Source organism: Salvelinus namaycush, chromosome 33 (genome assembly GCF_016432855.1).
Source record: "Salvelinus namaycush isolate Seneca chromosome 33, SaNama_1.0, whole genome shotgun sequence".
Lineage (NCBI taxonomy): Eukaryota > Metazoa > Chordata > Actinopteri > Salmoniformes > Salmonidae > Salvelinus > Salvelinus namaycush.
In genome coordinates this window covers 27471568-27492591 of record NC_052339.1, presented here as the reverse complement: position 1 = coordinate 27492591, position 21024 = coordinate 27471568, and the positions used below count along the sequence as shown (strand labels likewise).

The following is a 21024-nucleotide window of genomic DNA, read 5'->3' as shown; positions in this document are numbered from 1 at the left end:
ATGAGGACTGCAGATGGGGCCAGGGCAATAAATTGCAATGTTCGTACTGTGAGACAACTAAGACAGCGCTACAGGGAGACAGGACGGACAGCTGATCGTCCTCGCAGTGGCAGACCACGTGTAACGACAACTGCACAGGATCGGTACAACCAAACATCACACCTGCGGGACAGATACAGGATGGCAACAACAACTGCCCAAGTTACATCAGGAATGCACAATCCCTCCATCAGTGCTCAGACTGTCCGCAATAGGCTGAGAGGCTGGACTGAGAGCTTGTAGATCTGTTGTAAGGCAGGTCCTCACCAGAGATCACCGGCAACAACGTCGCCTATGGGCACAAACACACCGTCGCTGAACCATACAGGACTGGCAAAAAGTGCTCTTCACTGACGAGTTGCGGTTTTGTCTCACCAGGGGTGATGGTTAGATTCGCGTTTATTGTTGAAGGAATGAGCATTACACAGAGGCCTGTGCTCTGAGCAGGATTGATTTGGAGGTGGAGGGTCCATCATGGTCTGGGGCGGTGTGTCACAGCATCATCTGACTGAGCTTGTTGTCATTGCAGGCATTATCAACGCTGTGCGTTACAGGGAAGACATCCTCCTCCCTCATGTGGTACCCTTCCTGCAGGCTCATCCTGACATGACCCTCCAGCATGACAATGCCATCAGCCATACTGCTCGGTCTGTGCATGATTTCCTGCAAGACAGGAATGTCAGTGTTCTGCCATGGCCAGCGACGAGGCCAAATCTCAATCCCATTGAGCACGTCTGGGACCTGTTGGATCGGCAAAATAAGTGCAGCAGAAACACTGGTGCAAGTCTTAATCTGTTTAATGTATCTGTCAGGATGCAAAATGGCCCCGTCTTTCCTCATAGAAACTGTCCATTGTCAGGCAGAAGAAGAGCTCCTATCATAGGCTCTAGTAGTATTTACAACACTCCTAACATCAATGTAGTAGTATTTACAACACTCCTAACATCAATGTAGTAGTAGTACTGAGAACACTCCTAACATCAATGTAGTAGCACTGAGAACACTCCTAACATCAATGTAGTAGCACTGAGAACACTCCTAACATCAATGGAGTACTGAGAACACTCCTAACATCAATGGAGTACTGAGAACACTCCTAACGTCAATGTAGTACTGAGAACACTCCTAACATCAATGTAGTAGCGCTGAGAACACTCCTAACATCAATGTAGTAGCACTGAGAACACTCCTAACATCAATGTAGTAGCGCTGAGAACACTCCTAACGTCAATGTAGTAGCACTGAGAACACGCCTAACGTCAATGTAGTAGTAGCACTGAGAACACTCCTAACGTCAATGTAGTAGCGCTGAGAACACTCCTAACGTCAATGTAGTAGCGCTGAGAACACTCCTAACGTCAATGTAGTAGCGCTGAGAACACTCCTAACGTCAATGTAGTAGCGCTGAGAACACTCCTAACGTCAATGTAGTAGCGCTGAGAACACTCCTAACGTCAATGTAGTAGCACTGAGAACACGCCTAACGTCAATGTAGTAGTAGCACTGAGAACACTCCTAACGTCAATGTAGTAGCGCTGAGAACACTCCTAACGTCAATGTAGTAGCGCTGAGAACACTCCTAACGTCAATGTAGTAGCGCTGAGAACACTCCTAACGTCAATGTAGTAGCGCTGAGAACACTCCTAACGTCAATGTAGTAGCGCTGAGAACACGCCTAACGTCAATGTAGTAGCACTGAGAACACGCCTAACGTCAATGTAGTAGTAGCACTGAGAACACTCCTAACGTCAATGTAGTACTGAGAACACTCCTAACATCAATGTAGTAGCACTGAGAACACTCCTAACGTCAATGTAGTAGCACTGAGAACACTCCTAACGTCAATGTAGTAGTACTGAGAACACTCCTAACGTCAATGTAGCACTGAGAACACGCCTAACGTCAATGTAGTAGTACTGAGAACACTCCTAACATCAATGTAGCACTGAGAACACGCCTAACGTCAATGTAGTAGCACTGAGAACACTCCTAACATCAATGTAGCACTGAGAACACGCCTAACGTCAATGTAGTAGCACTGAGAACACGCCTAACGTCAATGTAGTAGCACTGAGAACACTCCTAACATCAATGTAGTAGCACTGAGAACACTCCTAACATCAATGTAGTACTGAGAACACTCCTAACGTCAATGTAGTACTGAGAACACTCCTAACATCAATGTAGCACTGAGAACACTCCTAACGTCAATGTAGTACTGAGAACACTCCTAACGTCAATGTAGCTCTGAGAACACTCCTAACGTCAATGTAGCACTGAGAACACTCCTAACATCAATGTAGCACTGAGAACACTCCTAACATCAATGTAGCACTGAGAACACTCCTAACATCAATGTAGCACTGAGAACACTCCTAACGTCAATGTAGTAGCGCTGAGAACACTCCTAACATCAATGTAGTAGCTCTGAGAACACTCCTAACATCAATGTAGTAGCTCTGAGAACACGCCTAACGTCAATGTAGTAGCACTGAGAACACTCCTAACGTCAATGTAGTAGCACTGAGAACACTCCTAACGTCAATGTAGTAGCGCTGAGAACACTCCTAACGTCAATGTAGTAGCACTGAGAACACTCCTAACGTCAATGTAGTAGCACTGAGAACACTCCTAACGTCAATGTAGTAGCGCCGAGAACACTCCTAACATCAATGTAGTAGCGCTGAGAACACTCCTAACATCAATGTAGTAGCGCTGAGAACACTCCTAACATCAATGTAGTAGCGCTGAGAACACTCCTAACATCAATGTAGTAGCGCTGAGAACACTCCTAACGTCAATGTAGTAGCGCTGAGAACACTCCTAACATCAATGTAGTAGCGCTGAGAACACTCCTAACATCAATGTAGTAGCGCTGAGAACACTCCTAACGTCAATGTAGTAGCGCCGAGAACACTCCTAACGTCAATGTAGTAGCACTGAGAACACTCCTAACATCAATGTAGTAGCGCTGAGAACACTCCTAACATCAATGTAGTAGCGCTGAGAACACTCCTAACATCAATGTAGTAGCACTGAGAACACTCCTAACATCAATGTAGTAGCGCTGAGAACACTCCTAACATCAATGTAGTAGCGCTGAGAACACTCCTAACGTCAATGTAGTAGCACTGAGAACACTCCTAACATCAATGTAGTAGCACTGAGAACACTCCTAACATCAATGTAGTAGCACTGAGAACACTCCTAACATCAATGTAGTACTGAGAACACTCCTAACATCAATGTAGTAGCGCTGAGAACACTCCTAACGTCAATGTAGTAGCGCTGAGAACACTCCTAACATCAATGTAGTAGCACTGAGAACACTCCTAACATCAATGTAGTAGCGCTGAGAACACTCCTAACGTCAATGTAGTAGCGCTGAGAACACTCCTAACATCAATGTAGTAGCACTGAGAACACTCCTAACGTCAATGTAGTAGCGCTGAGAACACTCCTAACATCAATGTAGTAGCGCTGAGAACACTCCTAACGTCAATGTAGTAGTAGCGCCGAGAACACTCCTAACGTCAATGTAGTAGCACTGAGAACACTCCTAACATCAATGTAGTAGCGCCGAGAACACTCCTAACATCAATGTAGTAGCACTGAGAACACTCCTAACGTCAATGTAGTAGCACTGAGAACACTCCTAACATCAATGTAGTAGCGCTGAGAACACTCCTAACATCAATGTAGTAGCACTGAGAACACTCCTAACATCAATGTAGTAGCACTGAGAACACTCCTAACGTCAATGTAGTAGCACTGAGAACACTCCTAACATCAATGTAGTAGCGCTGAGAACACTCCTAACATCAATGTAGTAGCGCTGAGAACACTCCTAACGTCAATGTAGTAGCACTGAGAACACTCCTAACGTCAATGTAGTAGCACTGAGAACACTCCTAACATCAATGTAGTAGCACTGAGAACACTCCTAACATCAATGTAGTACTGAGAACACTCCTAACATCAATGTAGTAGCGCTGAGAACACTCCTAACATCAATGTAGTAGCACTGAGAACACTCCTAACATCAATGTAGTAGCGCTGAGAACACTCCTAACGTCAATGTAGTAGCGCTGAGAACACTCCTAACATCAATGTAGTAGCGCTGAGAACACTCCTAACATCAATGTAGTAGCGCTGAGAACACTCCTAACGTCAATGTAGTAGCACTGAGAACACTCCTAACATCAATGTAGTAGCGCTGAGAACACTCCTAACATCAATGTAGTAGCGCTGAGAACACTCCTAACATCAATGTAGTAGCGCTGAGAACACTCCTAACATCAATGTAGTAGCGCTGAGAACACTCCTAACATCAATGTAGTAGCGCTGAGAACACTCCTAACATCAATGTAGTAGTAGCGCCGAGAACACTCCTAACATCAATGTAGTAGCGCTGAGAACACGCCTAACGTCAATGTAGTAGTAGCGCCGAGAACACTCCTAACGTCAATGTAGTAGCACTGAGAACACTCCTAACGTCAATGTAGTAGCACTGAGAACACTCCTAACGTCAATGTAGTAGCGCTGAGAACACGCCTAACGTCAATGTAGTAGCACTGAGAACACTCCTAACGTCAATGTAGTACTGAGAACACTCCTAACGTCAATGTAGTAGCGCTGAGAACACTCCTAACGTCAATGTAGTAGCACTGAGAACACTCCTAACGTCAATGTAGTAGCGCTGAGAACACTCCTAACATCAATGTAGTAGCGCTGAGAACACGCCTAACGTCAATGTAGTAGCACTGAGAACACTCCTAACGTCAATGTAGTACTGAGAACACTCCTAACGTCAATGTAGTAGCGCTGAGAACACGCCTAACGTCAATGTAGTAGCACTGAGAACACTCCTAACATCAATGTAGTAGCGCTGAGAACACGCCTAACGTCAATGTAGTAGCACTGAGAACACTCCTAACATCAATGTAGCACTGAGAACACTCCTAACGTCAATGTAGTACTGAGAACACTCCTAACGTCAATGTAGCTCTGAGAACACTCCTAACGTCAATGTAGCACTGAGAACACTCCTAACATCAATGTAGCACTGAGAACACTCCTAACGTCAATGTAGCACTGAGAACACTCCTAACGTCAATGTAGCACTGAGAACACTCCTAACGTCAATGTAGCACTGAGAACACTCCTAACGTCAATGTAGCACTGAGAACACTCCTAACGTCAATGTAGCTCTGAGAACACTCCTAACGTCAATGTAGCACTGAGAACACTCCTAACATCAATGTAGCACTGAGAACACTCCTAACGTCAATGTAGCTCTGAGAACACTCCTAACGTCAATGTAGCACTGAGAACACTCCTAACATCAATGTAGCACTGAGAACACTCCTAACATCAATGTAGCACTGAGAACACTCCTAACATCAATGTAGCACTGAGAACACTCCTAACGTCAATGTAGTAGCGCTGAGAACACTCCTAACATCAATGTAGTAGCTCTGAGAACACTCCTAACATCAATGTAGTAGCTCTGAGAACACGCCTAACGTCAATGTAGTAGCTCTGAGAACACGCCTAACGTCAATGTAGTAGCGCTGAGAACACTCCTAACGTCAATGTAGTAGCACTGAGAACACTCCTAACGTCAATGTAGTAGCGCCGAGAACACTCCTAACATCAATGTAGTAGCGCTGAGAACACTCCTAACATCAATGTAGTAGCACTGAGAACACTCCTAACATCAATGTAGTAGCGCTGAGAACACTCCTAACGTCAATGTAGTAGCGCTGAGAACACTCCTAACATCAATGTAGTAGCGCTGAGAACACTCCTAACGTCAATGTAGTAGCGCTGAGAACACTCCTAACATCAATGTAGTAGTAGCACTGAGAACACTCCTAACGTCAATGTAGTAGCGCTGAGAACACTCCTAACGTCAATGTAGTAGCGCCGAGAACACTCCTAACATCAATGTAGTAGCACTGAGAACACGCCTAACGTCAATGTAGTAGTAGCACTGAGAACACTCCTAACGTCAATGTAGTAGTGCTGAGAACACGCCTAACGTCAATGTAGTAGTGCTGAGAACACGCCTAACGTCAATGTAGTAGTGCTGAGAACACGCCTAACGTCAATGTAGTAGTAGCACTGAGAACACTCCTAACGTCAATGTAGTAGTGCTGAGAACACGCCTAACGTCAATGTAGTAGTGCTGAGAACACTCCTAACGTCAATGTAGTAGTGCTGAGAACACGCCTAACGTCAATGTAGTAGTGCTGAGAACACTCCTAACATCAATGTAGTAGCGCTGAGAACACGCCTAACGTCAATGTAGTAGTAGCGCTGAGAACACTCCTAACGTCAATGTAGTAGCGCTGAGAACACTCCTAACGTCAATGTAGTAGCGCTGAGAACACTCCTAACGTCAATGTAGTAGCGCTGAGAACACTCCTAACGTCAATGTAGTAGCTCTGAGAACACTCCTAACGTCAATGTAGTAGCGCTGAGAACACTCCTAACGTCAATGTAGTAGCGCCGAGAACACTCCTAACGTCAATGTAGTAGCACTGAGAACACGCCTAACGTCAATGTAGTAGCACTGAGAACACTCCTAACATCAATGTAGCACTGAGAACACTCCTAACGTCAATGTAGTAGCGCCGAGAACACTCCTAACGTCAATGTAGTAGCACTGAGAACACTCCTAACATCAATGTAGTAGCGCCGAGAACACTCCTAACATCAATGTAGTACTGAGAACACTCCTAACATCAATGTAGCACTGAGAACACGCCTAACGTCAATGTAGTAGCACTGAGAACACTCCTAACGTCAATGTAGTAGCGCCGAGAACACTCCTAACATCAATGTAGTACTGAGAACACTCCTAACGTCAATGTAGCACTGAGAACACGCCTAACGTCAATGTAGTAGTACTGAGAACACTCCTAACATCAATGTAGTAGCACTGAGAACACTCCTAACATCAATGTAGCACTGAGAACACTCCTAACATCAATGTAGCACTGAGAACACGCCTAACGTCAATGTAGTAGCGCTGAGAACACTCCTAACATCAATGTAGTAGCGCTGAGAACACTCCTAACATCAATGTAGTAGCGCTGAGAACACGCCTAACGTCAATGTAGTAGCGCTGAGAACACTCCTAACATCAATGTAGTAGCGCTGAGAACACGCCTAACGTCAATGTAGTAGCGCTGAGAACACTCCTAACATCAATGTAGTAGCGCTGAGAACACTCCTAACGTCAATGTAGTAGCGCTGAGAACACGCCTAACGTCAATGTAGTAGCGCTGAGAACACTCCTAACGTCAATGTAGTAGCGCTGAGAACACTCCTAACGTCAATGTAGTAGCGCTGAGAACACGCCTAACGTCAATGTAGTAGCGCTGAGAACACGCCTAACGTCAATGTAGTAGTAGCACTGAGAACACTCCTAACGTCAATGTAGTAGCACTGAGAACACGCCTAACGTCAATGTAGTAGTAGCACTGAGAACACTCCTAACGTCAATGTAGTAGCGCTGAGAACACGCCTAACGTCAATGTAGTAGTGCTGAGAACACGCCTAACGTCAATGTAGTAGTAGCACTGAGAACACTCCTAACGTCAATGTAGTAGCGCTGAGAACACGCCTAACGTCAATGTAGTAGTAGCACTGAGAACACTCCTAACGTCAATGTAGTAGCGCTGAGAACACGCCTAACGTCAATGTAGTAGTACTGAGAACACTCCTAACGTCAATGTAGTAGCGCTGAGAACACGCCTAACGTCAATGTAGTAGCGCTGAGAACACGCCTAACGTCAATGTAGTAGCGCTGAGAACACGCCTAACGTCAATGTAGTAGCGCTGAGAACACGCCTAACGTCAATGTAGTAGTAGCACTGAGAACACTCCTAACGTCAATGTAGTAGCACTGAGAACACTCCTAACGTCAATGTAGTAGCGCTGAGAACACGCCTAACGTCAATGTAGTAGTAGCACTGAGAACACTCCTAACGTCAATGTAGTAGCACTGAGAACACTCCTAACGTCAATGTAGTAGCGCTGAGAACACGCCTAACATCAATGTAGTAGCGCTGAGAACACGCCTAACGTCAATGTAGTAGCGCTGAGAACACTCCTAACGTCAATGTAGTAGCACTGAGAACACGCCTAACGTCAATGTAGTAGTACTGAGAACACTCCTAACATCAATGTAGTAGTACTGAGAACACTCCTAACGTCAATGTAGTAGTACTGAGAACACTCCTAACGTCAATGTAGTAGTACTGAGAACACTCCTAACGTCAATGTAGTAGCACTGAGAACACTCCTAACGTCAATGTAGTAGCGCTGAGAACACGCCTAACGTCAATGTAGTAGCGCTGAGAACACGCCTAACGTCAATGTAGTAGCACTGAGAACACTCCTAACATCAATGTAGTAGTACTGAGAACACGCCTAACGTCAATGTAGTAGTAGCACTGAGAACACTCCTAACGTCAATGTAGTAGCACTGAGAACACTCCTAACGTCAATGTAGTAGCGCTGAGAACACGCCTAACGTCAATGTAGTAGCTCTGAGAACACGCCTAACATCAATGTAGTAGCTCTGAGAACACGCCTAACATCAATGTAGTAGTACTGAGAACACGCCTAACGTCAATGTAGTAGTAGCACTGAGAACACTCCTAACGTCAATGTAGTAGCGCTGAGAACACTCCTAACGTCAATGTAGTAGCGCTGAGAACACGCCTAACGTCAATGTAGTAGCGCTGAGAACACGCTCCTTCAAAACTTTAAACATTTATAACATTGTGTTGTGTGACAAAACTGCACATTTTTAGAATGACCTTTTATTGCCACCAGCACAAGGTGTATCTGTGTAATGATCATGCTGATATGCCACAGCTGTCAGGTGGATGGATTGTCTTGGCCAAGGAGAAATGCTCACTAACAGAATTTGAGAGAAATCAGATTTTTGTGCATATGGAGAATTTCTGGGGTCTTTTATTTCAGCTCATGGCACCAACACTTTACATGTTACGTTTTATATTTTTCAGTGTATTTTAGTGCCCTGCTTTGGTGTTACAAAGTGTGTGTTATGTATACAGCATCCTATTGTGAAATGGCTTCATACTCCATCAAGCTTACAGATGTGCCTTTAAGTCAAAACTTGTGGTCTAAAATGTTTCCAGTCTCTTCTTTGTATTATTAGCAGTCATTAGGAGAGACTACAGTATAGGCCGTCCCAATCATCCATATTTCTCTCACTGCTATTTTGAAAGCGTCTGGTTCTTTTGGTAAAGCCATTCTCTGTGTGTTGTATCGTGAGTGATCGTTTTGTTGAGTGACCCGATTTCCACACTGACCACCACAGACACTCAAAATGTGGAAACTATTGATTCCATCTTTCCATTCGACCAATTAATAGCATCAGCCAGTAGATTTAGGCTGTGGACAAGTCCATGGGTCAAATGAAAACAGGGCAGCACTGGTCTGTGTTTAGTGGAGTAACAGTTCAACCTTCCGTTTAAGAGCTGAGTGTTGGGAGCAAGGGATGGGGGGTCACTCAGTCAGGGAGAGTGAATTATGAAACGTGGCTGTGTTTGGTCGTGTTTACAGGCCCAAACTCTACAGGATACTTTTTGTTTCGGGGTTTCTGTGTAACTTGTATAAGAGGGTTGGTAACATTTTATTAACTATGGTTCTAACTAAATAATTCCATTGGTAACTGGCTGGTACCAACTGGTCCATTATCAATTCTATTTAACCAGGTCCATTATAAAGACCTAACCAGGTAGTTACATCAGAATGTATTTAACCAGGTCCATTATAAAGACCTAACCAGGTAGTTACATCAGAATGTATTTAACCAGGTCCATTATAAAGACCTAACCAGGTAGTTACATCAGAATGTATTTAACCAGGTCCATTATAAAGACCTAACCAGGTAGTTACATCAGAATGTATTTAACCAGGTCCATTATAAAGACCTAACCAGGTAGTTACATCAGAATGTATTTAACCAGGTCCATTATAAAGGACTAACCAGGTAGTTACATCAGAATGTATTTAACCAGGTCCATTATAAAGACCTAACCAGGTAGTTACATCAGAATGTATTTAACCAGGTCCATTATAAAGACCTAACCAGGTAGTTACATCAGAATGTATTTAACCAGGTCCATTATAAAGGACTAACCAGGTAGTTACATCAGAATGTATTTAACCAGGTCCATTATAAAGGACTAACCAGGTAGTTACATCAGAATGTATATGAAGGCAATAACACAGTAACAACCTTATATTCTGTTTTTTTATGGGACTAATTCAAACTAGCACCAGTCGGTACTAAGTGACTTTATTGTCCCGATGGGGACATTTTGTTGCAATGTCATGTACACGTTTAAAGACCTGGTTAAATATAATTGATAATGGACCTGGTTAAATAGACTTGATCATGGACCTCCCTAATGCGCAACGTGTGATCATTGTTATCACACGCAGGCCTATATATCCGTCAGTTCCTATAAGTGAATTCTTAAGTTAGAACACAACCTCAAATAAAACTTTACAGAACTGACTTTTGTGGTGGTTGCCTCCTCAGTGTAGAATAGAAGACGGCAGAATAGAGTAAATTAGAGTTGGGATGTTTAGGGTGGTATCTGCTGGTTCAGCGGTTACAAATGTGCGCGCGCGTGCTTGGGTGCGTGCATGGGGTTTGGACCACAGGGACACACACACACACACACACACACACACACACACACACACAGGGAAGATACAGCTCGTGCACACCAGAGCAAGATGGTCTGATCTAGCTCTATGGCAGGAACTAACTGCTGTCTTTAATAATGGAACAGGAAGAGGGGGACGCCCTCTGCTGGGGAGGGATGGTACAGCCTGGGGATGAGATCTGCAGTAGTGTTAGTCAGTCAGCATAGTGATATCTCCTAGCGATATAAACTTAGCAAAAAAAGAAATGTCCCTTTTTCAGTACCCTGTCTTTCATAAACATAAAATTCCAAATAACGTCACCGATCTTCATTGTAAAGGGTTTAAACACTGTTTCCCATGCTTGTTCAATGAACAATAGACAATTAATGAACATGCACCTGTGGAATGGTCGTTAAGACACTAACAACTTACAGACGGTAGGCAATTAAGGTCACAGGTATGAAAACTTAAGACACTAAAGAGGCCTTTCTACTGAATCTGACAAACACCAAAAGAAAGATGCCCAGGGTCCCTGCTCATCTGCGTGAACGTGCCTCATGCTGCAAGGAGGCATGAGGACTGCAATAAATTGCAATGTCTGTACTGTGAGATGACTAAGACAACGCTACAGGGAGACAGGATGGACAGCTGATTGTCCTCGCAGTGGCAGACCACGTGTAACAACACCTGCACAGGATCGGTACAACCGAACATCACACCTGCGGGACAGGTACAGGATGGCAACTACAACTGCCCGAGTTACACCAGGATCGCACAATCCCTCCATCAGTGCTCAGACTGTCCGCAATAGGTTGAGAGAGGCTGGACTGAGGGCTTGTAGACATCACCGGCAACAATGTCGCCTATGGGCACAAACCCACCGTCACTGGATCAGACAGGACTGGCAAAAAGTGCTCTTCACTGGCGAGTCACGGTTTTGTCTCACCAGGGTTGATGGTCGGATTTGCGTTTTTTGTCGAAGGAATGAGTGTTACACCGAGGCCTGTACTCTGGAGCAGGATCGATTTGGAGGTGGAGAGTCCGTCATGGTCTGGGGCGGTGTGTCACAGCATCATCTGACTGAGCTTGTTGTCATTTTAGGTAATCTCAACGCTGTGCGTTACAGGGAAGACATCCTCCTCCCTCATGTGGTACCCTTCCTGCAGGCTCATCCTGACATGACCCTCCAGCATGACAATGCCACCACGCACAGAACGAGCAGTATGGCTGATTTCCTGCAAGACAGGAATGTCAGTGTTCTGCCATGGCCAGCGAAGAGCCCGGAACTCAATCCCATTGAGCACGTCTGGGACCTGTTGGATCGGAGGGTGAGGGCTAGGGCCATTCCCCCTAGAAATGTCCGGGAACTTGCAGGTGCCTTGGTGGAAGAGTGGGGTAACATCTCACAGCAAGAACTGGCAAATCTGGTGCAGTCCATGAGGAGGAGATGCACTGCAGTACTTAATGCAGCTGGTGGCCACACCAGATACTGACTGTTACTTTTGATTTTGACCCCCCCCCCTTTGTTCATCACATGTCTGTGGAACTTGTTCAGTTTGTCTCAGTTGTTGAATCTTATGTTCACACAAGTATTTACACATGTTATATTTGCTGAAAATAAACACAGTTGACAGTGAGAGGACGTTTCTTTTTTGCTGAGTTTAGCTATGTAGTGAAGTGACATGTTCAGAATGCAGTAGATAGAAATACAGTGAATAGAGCGGACCCCATTATATGTCTTACATGACAGACATATATATATATATATATGCACATTTGTGGCCTGCTGGAGGTCATTTTGCAGGGCTCTGGCAGTGCTCCTCCTTGCACAAAGGCGGAAGTAGCGGTCCTGCTGCTGTGTTGTTGCCCTCCTACGGCCTCCTCCACGTCTCCTGATGTACTGGCCTGTCTCCTGATGTACTGGCCTGTCTCCTGGTAGCGCCTCCATGCTCTGGACACTACGCTGACAGACACAGCAAACCTTCTTGCCACAGCTCGCATTGATGTGCCATCCTGGATGAGCTGCACTACCTGAGCCACTTGTGTGGGTTGTAGACTCAGTCTCATGCTACCACTAGAGTGAAAGAACCGCCAGCATTCAAAAGTGACCAAAACATCAGCCAGGAAGCATAGGAACTGAGAAGTGGTCTGTGGTCACCACCTGCAGAACCACTCCTTTATTGGGGGTGTCTTGCTAATTGCCTATAATTTGCACCTTTTGTCTATTCCATTTGCACAACAGCATGTGAAATGTATTGTCAATCAGTGTTGCTTCCTAAGTGGACAGTTTGATTTCACAGAAGTGTGATTGACTTGGAGTTACATTGTGTTGTTTAAGTGTTCCCTTTATTTTTTTGAGCAGTGTATATATACAGTTAACTGCCATAATAAAGGAATCACCAACATAGTGTCTTAATAGGGCGTTGGGCCACCACGAGCCAGAACAGCTTCAATGGACCTTGGCATAGATTATACAAGTGTCTAGAACTCTATTGGAGGGATGTGACACCATTATTCCATAATTTGGTGTTTTTGTTGATGGTGCTGGAAAACGCTGTCTCAGGCACCACACCAGAATCTCCTGTAAGTGTTCAAATGGGTTGAGATCTGGAGACTGAGACACACACACACACACCCTTTAACCCCCTGAGCTCCTTTGAGACCCCTCTTTCAAAGTCCCTGAGATCTCTTCTTCTAGCCATGGTAGCCAGAATGTGTAACTGGGTGTTTTATACATGACCCTAAGCATGATGGGATGTTAATTGCTTAATTGACTCAGGAACCACACCTGTGTGGAAGCACCTGCTTTCAATATACTTTGTATCCCTCATTTACTCAAGTGTTTCCTTTATTTTGGCAGTTAGAACAGATATAGCTATGTAATGAAATTATTGTTCCGTGCTTGGCTAGACCTCTGATCCACTGTCTGTTTGATAGAAAAACATTATGTTGTATTGTGTGTTTCTCTAGTGTTCTCACTGTCCCTCCCTCTTCTCCTGTCCCTAACCACTGGTTGTCTCAGAGCCCCAGCTCCAAAACCAGCCGCCATATCCAGCCATATGCTGCATCTATCCAGGAACACACTGGGGCGCGTGCGTGCGTGCGATAGGGGAGGGGTTTAAAGACACCATGGCAACAGACACAAGAAAATATGACTTTATTTCTTCTTAATGCTTTTCCTTAGTTAAAATGTGTGGAGTCAGATCTTTATCTATTCTACTATAATGTCAGTGATATGTACTGTTCCTTAGATCCAGGCCAGTGTCATATAATTATGTCTTTTGTTTTCTGTTTTGCAGCTTCTTGAACAAAATTGAGTCTGTGAGGTCGAATGACTACACACCAACAGATCAGGTTAGAAGGGTTTTCAACATTCTAGAGCATAGCTCTAATGTACTGATAAATGACATGTTAAACGTTGTTTTGCTGTATTATCTGAAGCACTGTGTAGTAAAACGTTACTCTTTCTCTCTCTCGTTCTCTCTTTCTTTATTTCTCTCTCGCTCTTTCTCGTCACTCTTTTTCGCTCTCTCTCAATTCAATTCAATTCAAAGGGCTTTATTGGCATGGGAAACGTGTTTACATTGCCAAAGCAAATGGAATAGACAATAAACAAAGGGGAAATAAACAAGGGAAACATTAGTACATTTAATTTCAAATGTTATGTTGTTGGCTATGTACAGTGTTTTAACAATGTGATAGTAGTTGAAGTATGAAATGGAAAATCAACATAAATATGGGTTGTATTTACAATGTTGTTTGTGCTCCACTGGCTACCCTTTTCTCATGGCAACATGACTGCACACTGCGGTATTTCACCTAACAGTTATGGGAGTTTATCAATGTTTGATTTGTTTTCAAATTCTCTCCTTCTTCCTTTCTATTTTGGTTATTCTTTTTGTGCATCTCTTCATCTCTGTGCCCCTCTTGTTTTGAACCCCAGGACTTGCTTCGCTGCCGAGTTTTGACTTCAGGTATTTTTGAAACAAGATTTCAAGTCGACAAAGTGAACTTTCAGTAAGTGTTCCCTTTCCTTCATTGTGATGTAATGTTACACAGCATTGTCTGTTGTCTTAACTGTATGAACAATGTACTGTATGTACATGGCTATGGTGGTTTCCTGTTATCATGGAAATGTCCCCACCTTGTGGTCGTCTAGGGTAGTTTTTAATTTGTCTCTAAATGGCTGTCATGAAAAGCATAAAGCTTTGCTTCTGTTTGTGTTAGGTTTTTGTTTGTTATATGGACATCATTTGTTAAAATACAAATGTAGCTAAGTGATTAGTATCATACTATTTACAGTCAACCACCAACATTTCTTTGGAAGAGTCTTTTTGTCTTTTCCTTTTTGGTAATTAACATGTTGGTTGTCTAACAAATGCACACTAAATGGAAAGAAGTATCAGCACTGAAACACCATGACACGGCAAATCAACATACTGCCAAGTGGTTTAGTGTTGTGGTTAACTTTACCCACAAGGGGGCTCTGTTTCCATCACCATCACTCCATGTAGAAAACTAGTCCAATAGACTGTCTCAAGGTTTGAGTTAAATGGGCTTCTCCACACATTGGACCATACAGAAGTTAACAGGTTTGTCCCTCTCTCTCTCAGTATGTTTGATGTAGGCGGCCAGAGAGACGAGAGGAGAAAATGGATCCAGTGCTTTAACGGTGAGTTTGGATCCTGTGTACGGTTCTGCTATCCACAGTGCTGTTCTCCTGCCCACCATCCTGTTCTCCTGCCCACCATCCTGTTCTCCTGCCCACCGTCCTGTTCTCCTGCCCACCGTCCTGTTCTCCTGCCCACCATCCTGTTCTCCTGCCCACCGTCCTGTTCTCCTGCCCACCATCCTGTTCTCCTGCCCACCATCCTGTTCTCCTGCCCACCGTCCTGTTCTCCTGCCCACCATCCTGTTCTCCTGCCCACCGTCCTGTTCTCCTGCCCACCATCCTGTTCTCCTGCCCACCATCCTGTTCTCCTGCCCACCATCCTGTTCTCCTGCCCACCGTCCTGTTCTCCTGCCCACCGTCCTGTTCTCCTGCCCACCGTCCTGTTCTCCTGCCCACCGTCCTGTTCTCCTGCCCACCGTCCTGTTCTCCTGCCCACCGTCCTGTTCTCCTGCCCACCGTCCTGTTCTCCTGCCCACCGTCCTGTTCTCCTGCCCACCGTCCTGTTCTCCTGCCCACCGTCCTGTTCTCCTGCCCACCGTCCTGTTCTCCTGCCCACCGTCCTGTTCTCCTGCCCACCGTGCTGTTCTGCTCCCCACTGTGCTGTTCTGCTCCCCACTGTGCTGTTCTGCTCCCCACTGTGCTGTTCTGCTCCCCACCGTGCTGTTCTGCTCCCCACCGTCCTGTTCTCCTGCCCACCGTCCTGTTCTCCTGCCCACCGTCCTGTTCTGCTCCCCACCGTGCTGTTCTGCTCCCCACCGTGCTGTTCTGCTCCCCACCGTGCTGTTCTGCTCCCCACTGTGCTGTTCTGCTCCCCACTGTGCTGTTCTGTTCCCCACTGTGCTGTTCTGCTCCCCACTGTGCTGTTCTGCTCCCCACGGTGCTGTTCTGCTCCCCACGGTGCTGTTCTGCTCCCCACTGTGCTGTTCTGCTCCCCACCGTCCTGTTCTCCTGCCCACCGTCCTGTTCTCCTGCCCACCGTCCTGTTCTGCTCCCCACCGTGCTGTTCTGCTCCCCACCGTGCTGTTCTGCTCCCCACCGTGCTGTTCTGCTCCCCACTGTGCTGTTCTGCTCCCCACTGTGCTGTTCTGTTCCCCACTGTGCTGTTCTGCTCCCCACTGTGCTGTTCTGCTCCCCACGGTGCTGTTCTGCTCCCCACGGTGCTGTTCTGCTCCCCACTGTGCTGTTCTGCTCCCCACTGTGCTGTTCCGCTCCCCACTGTGTTGTGCTGTGAGTGTAACTATGGTGGTTCGGTGAATGAGGGTCAACGAGTAAACTTTTCTGAAACTGGAAGACTCATGTTAGCACATATGATAATGCCCAGGCTTTAGCTTAACAGGCTAGCACAGTCTTGAAGTGGGACAGACGACTGTGTTGCAGTAGCTCTGCATTGTATACCATATCTGGATCCACTTCCACATTTTATACGGAAGGATTCATTAGTATTACATGCTATATGATGTGGTTTGCGAGGTCTCAGCGTCTGGTACTCACTCCCGAGTGGCACAGCGGTCTATGGCACTGCATCTCAGTGCTAGAGGCGTCACTACAGACCCTGGTTCGATTCCAGGCTGTGTCACAACCAACCGTGATTGGGAGTCTCAAATGGCGGCGCACAACTGGCCCGGCGTCGTCCTAGTTAGGTTTTGGCCGGGGTAGGCCATCATTGTAAATAAGAATTTGTTCTTAACTGACTTGTCTGGTTAAATAAAGGTTACATTTTTTTATTTTTTTATTTTTATAAATGAGTACTGAAACAACCCATTTCACTGTGCTCCTATTTCTTTCAGACGTGACGGCCATCATCTTTGTGGCAGCAAGCAGCAGTTATAACATGGTCATAAGGGAAGACAACAGCACCAACAGACTCCGGGAATCACTGGATCTCTTCAAGAGCATCTGGAATAACAGGTTGGTCCTCAGTCACCTCGTCTGGCTCTCTGCCCTCTGGTCCACAGTCACCTCGTCTGGCTCTCTGCCCTCTGGTCCACAGTCACCTCGTCTGGCTCTCTGCCCTCTGGTCCACAGTCACCTCGTCTGGCTCTCTGCCCTCTGGTCCACAGTCACCTCGTCTGGCTCTCTGCCCTCTGGTCCACAGTCACCTCGTCTGGCTCTCTGCCCTCTGGTCCACAGTCACCTCGTCTGGCTCTCTGCCCTCTGGTCCACAGTCACCTCGTCTGGCTCTCTGCCCTCTGGTCCACAGTCACCTCGTCTGGCTCTCTGCCCTCTGGTCCACAGTCACCTCGTCTGGCTCTCTGCCCTCTGGTCCACAGTCACCTCGTCTGGCTCTCTGCCCTCTGGTCCACAGTCACCTCGTCTGCCCTCTGGTCCACAGTCACCTCGTCTGGCTCTCTGCCCTCTGGTCCACAGTCACCTCGTCTGGCTCTCTGCCCTCTGGTCCACAGTCACCTCGTCTGGCTCTCTGCCCTCTGGTCCACAGTCACCTCGTCTGGCTCTCTGCCCTCTGGTCCACAGTCACCTCGTCTGGCTCTCTGCCCTCTGGTCCACAGTCACCTCGTCTGGCTCTCTGCCCTCTGGTCCACAGTCACCTCGTCTGGCTCTCTGCCCTCTGGTCCACAGTCACCTCGTCTGGCTCTCTGCCCTCTGGTCCACAGTCACCTCGTCTGGCTCTCTGCCCTCTGGTCCTCAGTCACCTCGTCTGGCTCTCTGCCCTCTGGTCCTCAGTCACCTCGTCTGGCTCTCTGCCCTCTGGTCCTCAGTCACCTCGTCTGGCTCTCTGCCCTCTGGTCCTCAGTCACCTCGTCTGGCTCTCGCTGCCCTCTGGTCCTCAGTCACCTCGTCTGGCTCTCGCTGCCCTCTGGTCCTCAGTCACCTCGTCTGGCTCTCGCTGCCCTCTGGTCCACAGTCACCTCGTCTGGCTCTCTGCCCTCTGGTCCTCAGTCACCTCGTCTGGCTCTCTGCCCTCTGGTCCTCAGTCACCTCGTCTGGCTCTCTGCCCTCTGGTCCTCAGTCACCTCGTCTGGCTCTCGCTGCCCTCTCCCAACCCAATTTTGCCGTACTGAACATTTCGCACCAGATTTAGTAATGTATTCCATTGGCATTCCATTGTGTTATGATTTCAATATATTTTCAATACACTTGCAATACATTTGCAAACTGAAAATGCATTTCAAACCAACTTTGTTGGTGTTTTCTGTAACACATTGCAACACTATATAAATGTGCTTCCCATTTAGTGTTAATCGGTCAAGGTGGTGATATCAGTGTTAATCGGACAATGTTGTGATATCAGTGTTAATCGAACAATGTTGTGATATCAGTGTTAATCGGACAATGTTGTGATATCAGTGTTAATCGGACAATGTTGTGATATCAGTGTTAATCGGACAATGTTGTGATATCAGTGTTAATCGGACAATGTTGTGATATCAGTGTTAATCGGACAATGTTGTGATATCAGTGTTAATCGGACAATGTTGTGATATCAGTGTTAATCGGACAATGTTGTGATATCAGTGTTAATCGGACAATGTTGTGATATCAGTGTTAATCGGACAATGTTGTGATATCAGTGTTAATCGGACAATGTTGTGATATCAGTGTTAATCGGACAATGTTGTGATATCAGTGTTAATCGGACAATGTTGTGAAATCAGTGTTAATCGGACAATGTTGTGAAATCAGTGTTAAACAGAAGCAGAAACATGAGAGTTGGACGGAGAGGTTTTATTTTTAAAGCCATCCGTTCACATTCCACTAACTCTGACACAATGTGATTGTTTAAATACCTGTCTAGTCACGCCATTCTTTGTTTTCAGGTTTCTACGGACCATTTCAGTCATCCTGTTCTTGAACAAGCAGGACATGTTGGCTGACAAGATCTTAGCAGGGAAATCCAAACTAGAAGACTACTTCCCTGAGTATGTTCGCTATACAGTACCGGCTGAAGGTGGGTACTAAGATGGACGGAAAACACCCCATTGTTTAAATCATTGTTGATTTTACTCATATTCAATATTTATAAGCATTTATAATTGTTCATTATTTAAAAGCTATTATAAACTGGATCATAATAAATTATTCAAATTTACTAACCTAAGGTTCACACACTCCAGAAACGAAGCATCGTTGTTGTTGCTTCACAGTGAAGGACTTCCAAACCGATCCTCAAGATGTATTCAAAGGTTAACCCATTTTGGCAACTCACACTTTTGAAAATGTGAATCAAATGGAATCATTTGCGCTGGCCCTGGAATCAACCTAATTTAGACCTCCAATGACACTATTACTTCTAGATATTCCAGGGACTCTATTGCAGTATGTGAGCATTAACATGCCTTTCTTCCCATTGTGAAATGAGAATGGTTTGGAGCATGGAGAACAGTAGTTAGAGAGATAAACATTTGATTGCAGGCACTGCCATCAGGCACTACACTGATTACATCCTGTCCTAATGATATCCTTCTTCTGATGACATTAAATACTGTAGTCTTTAAAACCCTGAACCGCTTGTCTCTTTGTGGACAGCCGTTCCAGACCCTGGAGAGGACCCTATAGTGACCCGGGCCAAATTTTTCATCCGAGATGAGTTCCTTGTACGTACCGTTTTCATTCTGTACTGACTGTAGACCCTTGTTTTCTAGTCTTAACTTAGAGGCAGCCATTTCAAGGTTGGAGTCATTTCCATTTCAGTTCAGTCAATTCACGAAATAAAGTGAAATGTGGATGTGTCTCTCCACCACCCCACAGAGGATCAGCACGGCGAGCGGTGACGGCAAACACTACTGCTACCCCCACTTCACCTGCGCCGTGGACACGGAGAACATCCGTCGTGTCTTCAACGACTGCCGAGACATCATCCAGAGGATGCACCTGCGCCAATACGAACTATTGTGATTGGTTGCAGCCCACCATCCAGTCAGCGCTCTGCCAATCCCGGCGCAGTATGATTCCACTCCCAAAACACAAGGCCCTGTTACCAGGGGGACCAGGAGAACTACTGAAGCATCACAATGCTGTCATTTTGTTTGCCATTGTTGTTGTTTTTCTATTTTGTTTTCTCCTTCCTTTGTTCTTTTATTTATGGCCAATCTTGACTTTATTTTGTAGGTCTAAGCAGGGATGGGACATTGTGTGTGTGCCTCATCTTTTATTTCCAATGCCTTTATTCTGTTCATTCCACTAAGCCTTTTTAGACATATTTTCTTGTAGTTTTTGTTTGAAACTAGTCATCTTCTTCTGTCATTTCTGTTGTTTGATCTGGACCAGCTGAAGTTGTTAAGAGGGTGTGTGTGTGCGTGAGAGTTGAGGGATCTGATGGACTCCTGTGTATGCTGGTTCCTCCCAACACTTCTCTCTCTCTCTCCCTCTTTCTCTTTCTCGAGTACTTGATGAAGGGGTGGGTGGGGCGGGCAGCAGATGTATCAGGTAACTTAATGCCGTCAAGGAAGTATACACATGATGTAGCACCGTGATATTTATTACTCTGTCACTTTGTTTATTTTGTATCATTTTATTGCAGGATGATGGAGAGCGAGGCTTTCAGGCTGTAGATTTTAGCATAGAGGGGGTGGGGCTTGTGGGAGAATAGGAGGATGCTGGGAGTTTGAGTCCAATGCACCTCCGGCTGTAGGGGCAGCAGCAGCTTTCTGCCA

At 45.7% G+C, this 21024-nt stretch overlaps 1 protein-coding gene across 3 annotated transcripts in view; it reads left to right on the top strand.

Annotated features, from left to right (window-relative positions):
• The window catches only part of LOC120027732 (guanine nucleotide-binding protein G(olf) subunit alpha-like), a 62184-nt gene extending 41398 nt beyond the window's left edge, over positions 1-20786 (top strand). The window contains exons 6-12 of one of the 3 annotated variants that reach the window (XR_005473337.1): positions 14040-14094; positions 14684-14757; positions 15354-15412; positions 17200-17464; positions 17737-18451; positions 19189-19319; positions 19898-19965. Coding sequence is in view for 2 of the 3 variants with exons in the window: in XM_038972732.1 (XP_038828660.1) it covers positions 14040-14094; positions 14684-14757; positions 15354-15412; positions 17200-17320; positions 19189-19319; positions 19898-19965; positions 20120-20266 (655 nt within the window). In the remaining variant the exon portion in view is untranslated. Of the gene's footprint in view, positions 1-14039; positions 14095-14683; positions 14758-15353; positions 15413-17199; positions 17465-17736; positions 18452-19188; positions 19320-19897; positions 19966-20119 lie in introns of those variants that run through there. The other 2 variants (XM_038972732.1, XM_038972733.1) reach the window with 2 other exon arrangements.
• The last annotated feature ends 238 nt before the right edge of the window (positions 20787-21024 follow it).